General features: G+C 37.1%; 1 protein-coding gene across 6 annotated transcripts in view; it reads left to right on the top strand.

The window, feature by feature from the left end:
- lsamp (limbic system associated membrane protein) overlaps positions 1-14,789 on the top strand; it is a 140,733-nt gene that overhangs the window by 37,659 nt on the left and 88,285 nt on the right. Inside the window, exon 1 of one of the 6 annotated variants that reach the window (XM_088381510.1) lies at positions 12,624-12,844. The exons of the other annotated variants lie outside the window; for them this stretch is intronic. Coding sequence (XP_088237636.1) covers positions 12,781-12,844 — 64 coding nt within the window. The 5' untranslated portion in view covers positions 12,624-12,780. Of the gene's footprint in view, positions 1-12,623; positions 12,845-14,789 lie in introns of those variants that run through there. 6 annotated transcript variants of the gene reach the window in all.

Here is a 14,789-nt window from a genome sequence, read left to right on the forward strand (position 1 = left end):
TACTTTGTTCATTTAGGCCTCACATTTCTGATTGCCTGCATCACAACTTTTCTTACTCCAGTGGACTCTAGAATTAGATTAGGGGGCATTGATAACTCGTTAATTAGACAGTTGATGGGAAGTAGATGAGTTTCCATTCTCCTCTTGCAACTTTAAATGACTTTGTGTGTGTGTCTGTGTGTCTGTGTGTGTGTGGTGGGGGGGGGTATATGTGTCTATGTGCATGCATGTGTGAGGGAGAGAGAGTGCTGACGCCGCCCACAACCTCCTAATTCCATTTAAACTCCCTATGCCTTCCAATGAAAGATAAAAAAAAACATATGCCAAATTAGAAATGTTGCATCACCAGTGAGGTGTCAATTGTCTTTGTCGAGTCATCCGGCTTTTAGCACAATTTATTTATACCAAAATATCCTCTTTCAACAGATATAAAGTTTCAGTTTCTATATCTGACGTGCATAATCAGTGAACACGAGCCGGAAAGTTAACACCCAACTCTTCAAATAAAGTTTAGTTTTCTTAGTTAAATTAAATTTGGTTTAATTCTGCTTTCCATTAAAATCCCTACCTGTGAAACTGCATAAATCCCGAACTTTGAAAGAGCTGTTACTTGTTTGGAATTACTGCCGGTATTACCCGCTAAGTATTCCAGATAGATCATGTAATCCCAGAAGAGTGAATTATTTTGATTTAGACAGACAGAGAAAACAACCCACACAAAAATATGCACACATTCACACACACCAACACGAATTTTAAGCTGCAGATGCGGTATATCATCATAAAAAATGTAGAATGTATTTAATATATGTTTTACTGGCTGATTTTTGTCACTTTTCGTATGCGAGCCTTGTAAAATTGATCGAAGCCACGCGTTAACAACAGCACTCAGTAAAATGCAGTCATCCGTCAAGGGTGAGCTGTTTACATTAGCTGGACTCAAAATTATAGGGGCGCCATATTTGTTTGTCTGAGTGCAGTGCTGCAATTCAGCAGCATGTGTTCTGATGAGAACAAAGACATGAATTAATAAAGTATTAAGTAGTATTGTGGGAGCTCTTACGTAATGCAACAGGGCACAAGACAGTGGAAATAGGAGCCTGGTCCAAAGCCTAGATAAATACACACATAAAAACAATAGAACTGCTTTCGTCCCAGTTCTGCAGCTTCCAAATCAAGGACACGGAATGCCCGACTTATATTTTATAAGTTAGTCCTATAAAGTCTGCCGTATTGTCTGAGGTGTGTTATGAGTGAATTTTACCTTATTTGCCCTTTCCTTGAAGTTATTTGAACACCACACAAAATTGGAAGCATTTAATGATCCACAATGAATCCCTAATTGATAAAATCAGGGATCACAAATCATTATGAATCAGTTTGCTTAGTACGCTAGCCCCTGATTGATTGTCTTGAGAATTAAAAGATGTGTATCAATATGCAAATCTGCATATCCAGAGTTTATGCAATGGGGTTATTCTGAATCATACTTTGATTAAAAAAAAGATCATTTTCTAAGCATTTCTGTTTGGGGCTTTAGAAACAGAGTGCAAAGGCTCAGGGGATTACAAAAAAAAAATCATTTCTTTGTGTCTTGCATTCATTTTTTGTCTTTCTCATTATCACTCTGTTCTACCCTCTCAAATAAAGCTCGATAAGCAATGGCACTTATTTATATGGTAATTCACCAATGAAACACATCACACATAGGATGTAAATAACATCCATTCTGTGTCTCTGGAAGCATGTTTATGTATCTCTGTACAAATGTGTGTGTGCTATTTATATGTCCGTCCATCCATTTTCTATACTGCTTATCACAGGGAACTGGAGCCCCCCTAGCTGACTTCAGCAAAAGGCAGACCAGATCCAGGACTGGTCGGCATTCAATCACAGCCAGGGCATATATAGAGGGAGACGAGGCATACTTATATGTATTGTCTCTGAGCGGCAACTAAACCAGCTGAGTTATCCGCTACACCATCTCTGTGTGTGAATGAATGTAAACACACACACACATGAACCGGATTTCCTGAGCTATCCATTAGCTTTCAATCAAGAGTCAAATACAACATCAATATTTCCCCTTTGAGATAGTTTTCAAACTCAACTTGATTTTCCACAGACATTCTGCTCTGTGATAACTTTTCTTTTTCCAAAGGAGCTGAATGTATTTTCCTTATCAGTTTGAAAATAAGTAGGGTGAAGTGAATGAATGGAGAAATACATGCATAAAAGATGAAGAGGGCATTGAAATCGATTTTGGAGCAAACGTATTTATTTGACAAAGGCGTGTCGTTTGGCAACCAAATGGTTCCTGCGAGTAAACAGAGACGTGTAAATGAGGTTTAAGACTTGACAAATTGTGACAGGAGAAGATTAAGAAAGATTGGACGATAAACATGAAGATAAGAAAATTAAATGGGAATGTGAAGATAGACGGAACGAAATGACGACTCACACTTGATTTTAATGTTTTAAAAAAAGAGTCACCATATTTATTGACGGAGGATTATTTCTATTTCTTTGTCTAACTTTGAGAGAGGAACAAAACATTTTCATGCAACAACAATTCTTTCCGAAATAAAATAAAAGTAGGCTTATTTGATATAATGCAACCTCCAAGTTATACAGAGTGTAGTGTGGCCTGAAAACAGGCTGAATATATTCGGTCAATTCTGCAGTAGTACACAAATGAAGTTATTGCCCTTCTGCGGCCATGTAAGGACACAGTTGGGAAACATAAAAAAAAAAAAAAAAAAAAAAAAAAAAAAGGCTGAACTTAAATGAGAGCCTCAAAGTACACTTTTATGTTCTCCTTCTGGACCATAAACTTTTTGATCATTTTAAGGTCTGTAAACCTCAGTGCATGCATCAATGGTCTGAATGTATACTTAGAATTACAAAAGGATTTAATGACTCCAATCTGCCTGGAACAAAAGTTAGCTATACATTTATTTTTAAATCCCCAAAAATGCTTTCTTGTGTGCACATTTTTGGTTGAAATGAAAAAGTATTACAAACTTCTGCATGAAACAATTCAGAAGCTTCGCCCATCGACTTAAGTGTATATGGTAGACGAAATCTGGCAGTGTATGAAGTATAAGGTTATAGACGGATTTGTCGACTTCAATTTTATATGATCCACAATAAATTCATGATTTCTGCAGAAAGTTGCTGCAGTGGTCGTGAATACCATAGGCCAGGGTGGTGATATATCAGCCTTAGCTATTGGACATTTAGTGTGTGATACAAGAGGATGATTTATTTTATTTTGACAATATCGGCTGTGACCCTTGTTGCAAAAGAAACCCCTGACACACAAAGTCCAACAAGCAGGTGTGTGGTGATGGAGCCAAAATGCCATCAACTGTTTTGTTGTTGCATTAAAGTCAGCTATGTGAAGTTCATCTCGGGTTCATTCGATTCTTAATGTTATTTTAATGTTGGGTCTGCAAATGCATTTTTAAAATGGGACTCATGGAACAATGTGAATGTGCTTGAACGCATGACGCATGCTTGGATGGAAAATTTTAAATCCAGATTATGTAAACCATAAAAGTATAAATAAAGATTAGACAAAACAATTCATGGAAGGAGACAGAGAGCCAGTAACAGTTTTGAGATGTCTAAGATTAAGACATTTTTTTTTTAATAGGGATTGTCGAGAGAAGACGAGACATGTTGCCCAAATATATTCACGTTAGAGACAAACTCAGTTTTTTTTAATTGTTGTAAAGGCATAATATTCTGCTTAGACTAAACAATCCTGAGGCTAATCAGCTCAGAACGCATGGACAGAAAGATGAGTGGACAAAAAGAAGAATGAATAAAGCAGTGACTTTTCTGACAGTGTATGAAATCGAGAGGGATAAGGGGATTAAGTGAAATGTGACGGGATTAAAAAACAAAGAAAAAGAAATGAAGAAACACGACAATATAGAGTAATCCATCAACCTCTCATTAATGCTGCCTCCAATCTGTGCTGAATGTATTAAAGTATGTTTGACGTCAAGCATGTCTGCATTAGCTGTGAGCATACTGTGAATGATTTGTGGGCTAATTTAGAATCAAATTAGAATCAAATTCCCATTTAAGATGCCAAGAGTCAAAACCTGCCTTCCCTATTTTTTTTTATTAAATGTAATTTACTTTAGCAAAATATTTTCATTTTTTTATTTTTATTTTTGTGTAGAACAAATTAGAAGTTCCAAACATTGCCAATATACCTTCATTCTTCTATCGCGTCCTGAAATATCATTATCTAACAAATTGAGTTAGAATACAAACACTTGGGCAATAAACCAAGCGCTACCAGCCAATATTAACAATTTGTGACAGAGCAGAATAAAAAAACCCAATAATCATCAAAAAAGGGGAAGATTTTGAGGCTGAAAAATGAACGAGTCTTACTCAGTAATAGTGTTACTCTCCATACATTTTTTTTCAAGCCTTCTTTTCTAATTAAATGTCAGCAGTAAGTAATGATGTGCTCCAGACTGTAAGTGCATCCATTCTAAATAGCACTTGTGAAAGTGTGTTAATGGAGTGATGGCTTTAAGATCGATTAGCTGGCTTAGACGGTTGCGGCGAGGGCAGCAAATGCTATCTGGAGCTGAAACTATCTCACCTGTAAAGTGGAAAAAAAAAAATGTTTGTCCAGGGAGTGTACCGCATTTATTCTTCGAAATGTTTTGAGTGCATAGATGAAGTGATTTTTCTTAAACAAGTATCGACATAAAATGTCTCATATTTTAAAGTATCTGATCATTGTATTACACAAATCCAACATTTCCATTGAGTGCTATTTCATAACCGCTGACTTTGGAATAAAGAAAGCCAGTATAATGCTAAACATTAACTACATACAAAGCGTTGAGTATAGCTTAGGTCAGCAACGAGGAAGAGCACTTTGTGACCAGACAAAATGCAACACTAAATATTCCAACATCTGCAGTTTATACTGCATTACCAATCCTGATATTGCCCAAGATGGTGCTTTTAAGGGTATTGTTAATTTCACTCTGCATACTAGTGATGCTTAAAGTGTGTTCTCCGAGCCAGAATGAATATATACTGCATTTTTAATGAGTGATTTATTGACCTAATGGAGTGAAAAAGTAACTAGGTCAGCTTTGTGTTTGACATCTACCATAGAGTTCCACAGCAGTAATTGGATGTTTTTTTTCCTTCTTCTTTACTATATTTGAGTGAAATAAGACAAATACATCTTTTTAAAATGCACTTTAAATATCCTATGCCAGTTTCCATTTTGGTGAATATTACCCAGACACATTAAGATACTCGTATACAAATAACAAACTAGTTTTTGTTATCATTACCAGATTCAGTGTATCCTGAAAGGAGCCACATTATTTTGTTGGCAAAACAAAAAATGATTCATGTTGATCATAGGGCATACTTCCTGCTGATCATTTTGTTTTTCTATGCTGCTGTGTTCAGCCACAAACAAATAGGGGAAAAAAGTTTTGCATATCATTCACTCAACTGTGAGTTTATTTTTCTATTGAAATATAAAACCTACATAATGTGAAAGGATCATTTTACGTATTTCAACTCATCAGTTCCGAAGTAGACCAGATAGCCATGAAAAATAAAAAAAATGTCATACAAGAATCCATGTTTAAGAGGTTAAATCAGTTTTCAGATTAAATCTAGATAACATGCTGGTTGACAAATAGAAATTAGTTTGAAAAAGGTGTTAGTTAAAATATTAAAAAATAGTTCATTGTTGTAAACGGAAACTGTAAAGATCTTAGAGTAGTCTGGTCAATTTTAAAAACGTAGTGATATGAATCTGAATCGAACATCAGTCATGTTATCAAGAAGCTGATGTGCCTTTCGCCTCACGACAGATAATATAATTCTCATTCAAAGCAGCTGCATTCATAATCCCTTTAGACCAGGAGGATAGAAAAGGTCCCCGTTACGGGGGTGTCACTGCAGGGTTATCTGCAGAGCTTCAGCTGAATTGCACTTCACATTAGATTGAACTCAGTGATGGCAATGAGCTCTTTTTAAATCCTATTGTGTTTCTGTCACCATGAATAATGCACCACAAATGTGTTTTTCAGTAATGCTTTTTCAGCTTTGCTTGGCAAAGAAATGGAAAGAATGGCGCACTGTATGCTGGATGCGGCTATCGGAAATCTTTTTATTTGAGGATCTTAATTATAATTCTATTTGGATGGTAAAAGAACAAGTGTGAATACATTGGAGTATATAAGAGATTTCTTAATAACCAACTCGATTTCTTTTGGTAGTTTGTTGTTGTTTGACGGCACTCGTTAGCCAGTAGCCGCGAATGCAATTTAAGTGCAACAATGTTTACATGCTGCCAAGGTCGTGTGCTGTGAAGGTTGTTAGCATGCATTAAAGGAATTTTTGATTTATTTTTCCTCTCACGTCACATAAAATTTATTGAAAGAAGTTTATTTAAACTTACTTGTGTGTATACTAGCTTTGGTCCTTATACCAAATTCTCCAATTCTCTAACAAGGACTATAAATGTCACATGCCCACAATGAAGAATACAAACAGTATGAGAGGGTGAATAAGATGACAGAGCTCTGGACCTCAGAGATTCAACACTACACTTGGCTGTGGCTTGTATCGACCTTTTATTGAAATAGCAGCTTCAGGTGGAGGAGATTTGATCGCTAAATAACTTATGACACCTAAAGCAAAGCTTCTTGCCAGCTACCAGTTAAAGTGTGAAATGGTACACGATGCAGACTGGAATCGAGTGTGCATTCAATATTACCCCTGCCTATATTTAGCGATATTTTTATTATCTAGATAGAATTTAATCTTTTAATCAAATTGAAATAATCACCAACAAAAAGTTGTATACTTATTTCGGATGCTTGTTGATATTCTAGCGCCGTCAGTCTGTTTATTTCAGCATGGAATCCTCAGCGTCAGATAGATTTAGCAACCTCTGACACTTTCTTATGAGAAGTTGGGGATATCCAGTGAGGTGCAACCAGGCACAAAGGAGGAGTTAATCAATGTTTGAGTCCTCTTCTTCACCTTACTCGGTTCTTACACAACTGCAAAGGAGGTGACAGATGTCCAACACAATGTGTGTACGTGGCCATGTCAGTCTACAGACAAATCACTTGACAGAATCTAATTATCATTGTTCTGTTTCAACAAACAAAATGTCACACAGAGATTCCACTGACACATGCACCGGTGACAGTGAGAATTTGAATGAGGGGTGCTTGTGTATAAATAGATTTGTATTGTGAGAAGAGTTTAGAATGTGTATACGTATCTTTTGCAAAGTATGGCTCAATTTTGCATTTCCATTTTTTGTTGAGAATCTCTGGCACAAATGATTAGGTGCTCCTCCCAAAATAAATTGAAGCCGTTTCTTCCTCAACACTTTTGAGATTGGCAGCTGATGTAAAGTTTTCGAGGCGGTTGCATTGTCAGTCATTTTTTCCTCAGCTGAGTGGGCACGAAGTGAGCACATACTTGAATAAAGAGTCAAATCATCTCATTCTTGCAAGCTTTTACTTTTCAAAGGCTATTTGCATGCAAACGGCAAACCGCATGAATGTCAAATTTAAAAACATGTCCTTGGCTAAATTGGACGCGTGTATAAAAAAGTGGGATAATTGGCTTATAATGGAAAAAAAACTTTAAAACTAAATACCCACAAAATGTGTTAATGCTGATTAGGTACAGCAGACATCAAATTTAATGTATTAAAAAAAAAGTTATCATCACTTTGAATATTATTATTGAATATTACCCTGGACTGTAAATTTAGTGGAATTACACACAGTATTTGTTTTTTATGGAGCGATGATTAGAATCCTCTTCGCCCGGTTCTTGACTATCAAATCATTTTATATGGTGAGCTATCCAACAGTCATCTCACCGATCTTGTCGTCTGTCAGAGACAGACAGATAAAGCTGCTCCCTCGTGAGCAATCAATGGCGGAACACAAGCTCTTCCCGTAAATGATAGACCATCCACACACAAACTGACCTCCATCGACTGTCCTTTTAAAGGAGGACAAAACATTCAGTCGGAGCACTTTTGCTGCTCTGCTGTTTGACAGAGCCTGAGCCGCGCTTTATGCAGAAACCACAAGAGCATGAATGATAAGAAAGCTATTTTCTGACTTTTTCTTTTCTTGCCCATTTTAGCACCATCATCATTTCTCAGCAGATTTTGACATCAAATGCTCCTTACTCACTGTAAACTCTTATCAGAATTGATATAAGTGATTGTTTTCCTCATTATTGTTGGCACATTATCTACCACCATTGCTCATTTAGTAATTCTTCATCTTACTGTATTTTCCGCACTATAAGCCGCTACTTTTTGCATAAACTTTGAACCCTGTGGATTTTTCATAATTTTTATAATATTGTATGATTTGTGCATATTCTCTTATATGTGGAAATTAAACATAAACACACCTGCCAGTGCGGCTTATATGCGAACGAAACGACAATTTCCGTGAATTTTAGCCAGTGCGGCTTATAGTCCAGAAATTACAGTAGTTTTACTCATGTATGATAATAAATAGTATGTAAAAGCATATGAAATCAACTTGGTCACTTTCTCTTTGTATTCAACTTGACTGAAGAATAATCCTTGGTCAAGTAAATCTGTTAGGGACTTGCGAAGGTGTTTTTTTGTTTTTGTTTCACCAGACGGTGCTGTGCAGTAAATTGAGCTCTGTGGGTTGTAACAGTAAAAAAAGACAAACAATTGCAAGGACAAAGAAATGGGAGGAAAGGAGACAACGCTCTTCCAGGCAAAGCTGTGTCTTATTGACTGCAGTTGATGCGAGTTGCTCGACTGATGTCCTTTGTGAATTAGAGAGGATGGAAAGGGAAGTGTAGGACTAAATGTGGGAAGGTTCGCTATTTGAGGTGGGCTTTCGGAGTGGAAAGAGGTTTGTAGGAGGGCAAACAAAACATGGCTTGGATGTATAAACAGAAAGAATAATTCCCCACCAATGTGGAGAAAACGGGTGAAAGCTCCTCAAATGTGTTGAAAATTTGTTTACCATTTTCTTTTTACTTTTCTTAGTTCAGCCATCTATATAAGTGGCAGACAATGAAAGCGTCCCATACAAACGTATATGCAAATTAACCAAGATAAATTACCTGTCCAGCAAAACCACAAGCACTTTTGCATCTTTCTAAAAACCTTTGTCTCATTTCAGCAAACTCAGTTTGGAAAAGGTCATGTTTTTGTTTGTTTCCGCTTCCATCTGTCTCTATTGTATTGCAATCGTATTTTAATTATTTATTTGTTTATAATCAACCCCGAAAGGTGCACCACACTTTGGAATGGTCACTAGTCAATAAATGGCATACAAACATTTACACTCAGTCAGGAAAACTGCACCTACAGACACAGACACATTTTTTTCCAAACATTTTTATTGTCCCCACGACAGGTTTACTTTGATAATGATTTTTTTTCATTTTATTTGCTGCTGTAACCACCACTGTGGGATCAATAAAGTGTTTTTCTTAATCTTTTCCTTTACTTAGCTCTCTAAGTGACTGAAAGTGGGTGACAGTCATATTAAAAAGATGTGAAACAATTAGTGCACTTGCTGTGAATCTCACAACAATTATACTTCAATTAGTGTAGCCTACATTTGTCAACAAGAGAGCAATAGTCTCTTGTGTCTCTTTCAATTCTGTCTCACCCATGTTATGTAATATTGCACGTTATTTCCCCCCCCGTATTATACGCAGCAGACACTGACATTCAATAGTTGCTTTCCATATTGTGAAAAGACATATTTATATACATAAAGGGATATTTGTGAGCTAATTTGAAACCATAAAATCGAATTATTTATACTAAACGTATTTATTTTATTTATATAATATATATATATAATAATTATATTAAAATCAAACGTATTGCTTAAAATTTGAAAAGATACTCAACAAAAACCATTAACATTCTTAATCTAAATTTGCAGTAACTGTGTATTGTTACACTAAGACTTAGTTATTTTTCACACATTGGAACAAAGAGATGACACAAATAGGTCAATAATTCCCGTACGTTTTCAATTTGAAATTATAGCGAGTCATTAACAGAATAAAAATGGAATCCAAAATAATAATTTGGACCACAAACAATTCAGTATATTTCAGCAAAACTATTAGACTGCACACAATCAGTCATTTTGATCTGTGTCGTGGGCTTACACTGACAGGAAACCAGCTAACAAGTCTGCTGAGACCAAACTAGAAAATCCTTAAGAGTTATCCTTCTTTCCCCTTCAGTCAGGCCAGATACTCAGGAGGGAAACCAAACATCCCTCAACAGGATAATACTCGCTTCAACAAAGTTGACGAGTTTTTCAAGATTGAAATGACTGCTCACAATAGGATGTTGTTCTACGTGGAAAATAGGACTCTGAAAAGAGATCCAAGTGTTTCACTGGGAATGTTCAAACATCATGTCTTCTGGGTCACACATTCATTTGGGAAACATTAACAGGTTTTTACTGATGAGAGTCACGGTGTTGGTGCTAAGAGCATAAGCATAATGAGGAAAACAGTCATAAATCAAATTCTCTCAGCAGAGTCTAAGGTAATCAGTTGTGGGTCGGGTGGGACGCAAACCTTTGGGATGGAGTCACTAGAAATAGAAATAAACATTTTTATTCAGGACAGCGAAATGGCAAAAACTAGAGCTGCAAGACTCAATAGAAGAGTGGTACAGTTTTCCGAGCCTTTTATATATGCTGCATATTTGTGGTAACAGAGATGAAGGATTTATGTGATGAATGTAATTTGCAACATCACAGCAATCTCATCTCATTTCTGTGTATAAATGAAGCCGCTTTATGGACAAATTCAATGTAGAATAAACAGACAGATAGAGGTTGCATTCATTTATGAGTACCTCATCACACTGTGTGTTATGACTACCATACCGGGGGCTAAGTGTCTTGTGAGCTTAGGATGCGTATGATATTATTGGAGGAGTGTGACCTCAGCACTTGATCCCGATATTCCGAATCCAACCAAGCATAAACATCATTAAGTTCCATAGCTTGACTGGCACCGTTGTTTGTCATTAGAGTGCCCCTTGAGTTCCTTTTTCACTCTCTAGAGGTTTGACTTAACGGTATTTGTGACCTCTATAGGTGCTTCAAAATGACATTCACCTTAATTGAAGAAAGTGTACATGTTTATGGGTTCCCCAGAGTATGGGAAATTAGTAAAAATTGGTAAAAAAAAAAAAAGCGTGGGATTAAATAAATAGTGTGTGTACATTGTCCGTTGCATTGACTACTTAAGCATACAACTCTGTGCAAGAGTGATGTCATACAAGTGTGTCAAACAATGTACAGATTTATTATAATTTTTAATATTAAAAATCTTTGTTTTACAATTCTAAATGGGAATCGAACCCACATTACCGACACCGAAGTCTAGAACGGCACCACTACGCCATTTGTGCCTCATTGGATCAAGGCGCAATGTGTCGCTGTCCATGGTGCTGAAACGTCCACGCAATGGAGCGCTGAGACTTGCGGTTCACATTTCGGTTAAAGTTTGTGCTTCTTAGCAAAGACCATGTTGCTCTTGATTCATTCTTTACGTTTATTTACTAGTATTACATTTTTTTGTTCTGCTAAAGCAGTCGGCTAACTGCTCGCACTTTATCAACATTATGGTACTGTAGCTTGTAGCGTTGTTAAGTCTGCTTGCTCTCATGGGTTGGATTTGGCCCACAGATCGGTAATCGGGGATGGCAGCAGTAGATTGTATCCATATATTCTCCGATTCATATCCAGATTCGACCGCTTGAGGCTTGGCACAGACAAGTAAGGCTTTGCTGGAGGACCCAAACACAGTAGCAAAATTAATAGTGAACACACGTCGCGGCCAAGCGCTTTGAACTTTGATGATGTGAATGTGCTCCATTCTGTAAAATGAATGAAAATGTTTGAATGAAAGTCAGCAAAGTGAAGGATTTTGTATGAAAGCTTTTATGTACACTTACAGAAAATATCAAAATTATACACACAAAAACGCTTTTCCTTATTCCATTTAAGTTCACTTTCAACATTTGCATGTCTCATTGTTTCTGGCAAAACTATTAGTGGCATGAGCTAATGAAATAACATTTTTTCTACAAATGCATTAAATTTGCCATCTGCCCGTAACAGAATTATTCATTACACACAATCAACAGCAGAAAGTATTGCATAATAAGGAATTTTGCAATTGCATCCTTAATTGCCAGCAAACTCATCAGGAACCAAAAAAAAAAAAAAACTGTCGAAGTGACAAACAGAAAACATTGGCATTGAATTGAATAGTGCCTATATCTCCTGAAGGTGAATATCAAGAGATCTAAACTCATAAATTATTCATAACGGTACTTTATTAGGGCAGCGCAGTGGCACGTGTGGTTAGTACATCTTCAAAACGCCTTTGGTGACACGATGATACTTTCAGACACATGATATGGTGCCTGACAAGGATGAATAAAGTGACTACTTAGACGCACAAGCACGCGCACGAGCACCAAAATCCAAAGAGCCGTGTTCCGGTAGAGGTCGCTAACATCTCAGGGTATGTGAAGGCACCACAGGAAGAAGTGACAGACTCCAGTCCAGTTGGGCTTTTTGTCTCTGCTGCTCTCACTATCGGTTGCAACATTTTTTTCTCTGCTGGAAATTACCCTCTGAAGAAGGAACATCGTCGGGCTGAGCGCGGAGCTTTCGGACCGGAGCAGTTTACATCATGCCTTACCTGTGGATACACTCAGTATGGATTTCCGGGGTCGCTTTCCTCTTTGGATTTCAAGGCAAGAAATCGTTTTGCTTTTAATCTCTGTATTTATTTCTTAACGCTTTTTTACAATGAAATACTGTAGTGTTGTTCTTAGAGGGGAAATATAACGCCAGGGATGTTTGTTGTTGCATGTGATTCGAATTTAAAAAGATGCATAAGTGACTTCGGTTCATGTAAAAACACCTGTCAGAAAGTCCCGCTGTTGGAACTGCTGACTTCATTCTGCTTCATGAGCTGCAGGCTAGCTGGAAACAAAAGTTGCACACGTACAGTAGTGTGTGTGTGTGTGGATATGTGAGCGTGCACGCGGGTCCCAGTGCGTGCGCGTGCACGCACGTCTCTGTAGGACTGATATTATGCAAGTGGACTTGCAGATTTGTGTTGAGAGAGGGAGAGAAAATGCGCGTGCGTGCGTGATGCGTGCTGCATACTCTTTGTACAAGAAATGTACGTTATCTGAATGGCACTCACATACCTCTGTCAAGGCTGAATAATTCCACTTAATCACTTAACTGCATCTGCCCATATCGCTCTGTATGTCTTTATGTAATAATTCATATTTATATATTACCCACCTGGTGAAAATGCACTCAAAAGAGCAAGTTGGATTTGCATAAAAAGGATGGACACAGTCACAATCTCCAATGATTTTATTTTATGCATTATTCATGTGAGTGGTCTGATTTGCGTCTGCAATCAATGTGCATACTTTTAAAAAAAATGTAAATTGAACAGATGTATTTTTGTGTTTAATTGTTTTGTGATCGATGACATAATTGATCTATTGGGCAAATTATGGCATACCACTCGATCAGTGATTTTGCATAAAGAGCATCCACGTCGATTCTGCACCCCAAATTTAGTCTCAACATACCCAACCTTCATCCTGAAATTTTGCCGAAATTAGTTTTGGATCTTATCTACAATCGAGCTGACTATAAGAATACCAACAGAATGCAAATTAATGAAACCATTTAGCTAAAATGTGGAAAACAACTAAAGTGGAAATCAGTCTTTTGGTTTGTGTAATTAAATGCCAGCAATTACGCATTGAGTAATGTTGGGGCACCGGCAACACATTGATGGATAGTGTTGGGACTTTAGACTTAATAAAATAAATGGTGTCTGAAGCAGGTGTGGATCTGATAGAAACACAATAATCAATAGAATTCCTGCACATGTGTAATCGGAAAAGCCTACGTGGCAGGATTACCAACTGGTTGGTGCTCTCAAGCAAGCAAACCAGCATTAAGTCCTGGTCCAGATCATGGAAGTCAGGTTGGACTTCTTCTCCCCCCCTCCCTCCCTGTTTCGCATATATCTTTGGAAAATTAATTGCCTTCTCCTGCTCTATACCATCATTTTTAGTTATTTGCCTTCAGGTTCTGCTTTAGTGTATTATTTCATTTGAATTCACTTGGAACTTTAGCTGTTTATGTCAGAGGGCGAGAGAATGCAAAGGGGCGGGGTCAGGTGCGGGGTAATGAATATCACAGGTAACAAAATTTGCACCACAAAAGATTCTGCCAAGATCACTTTTAGGATCATCAGATAATCAGGATTCACCAATTTTGGTCAGAAGGGGAATATGGTTCAAAATCGACTAGATTATCTTTAAGTATGTAATCCGTTGTACGGCTGCGAAAAGATTTTTGAGATAGGAGGGATCAGAGGTTAAATTTGTGATTTTACTGCTAATCACTGATTGGCTTCACGGCAGTCATAATTCGGCTCTTTTTTTGTCAGCTTGTTTCTAATTTGATTTCTTTTGTTCAATATAAAATATAATAGTTTGAAAGTATTCCAGTCATCTTGAATACTTTACATTTAGATTGAAAGATCCAAATCTTTCAAAAAGAAGAATATGCTGATCAAAGGCATTTATCAAGATCACTCACTAAGCACAACAGACAGAATACAGCAGTAAACGAGTCTCTAGACTCATCCATGGCTTTTAT

This window comes from Syngnathus floridae, chromosome 7 (genome assembly GCF_059516105.1).
Source record: "Syngnathus floridae isolate MCC-2025c chromosome 7, RoL_Sflo_1.0, whole genome shotgun sequence".
Taxonomy (NCBI): domain Eukaryota; kingdom Metazoa; phylum Chordata; class Actinopteri; order Syngnathiformes; family Syngnathidae; genus Syngnathus; species Syngnathus floridae.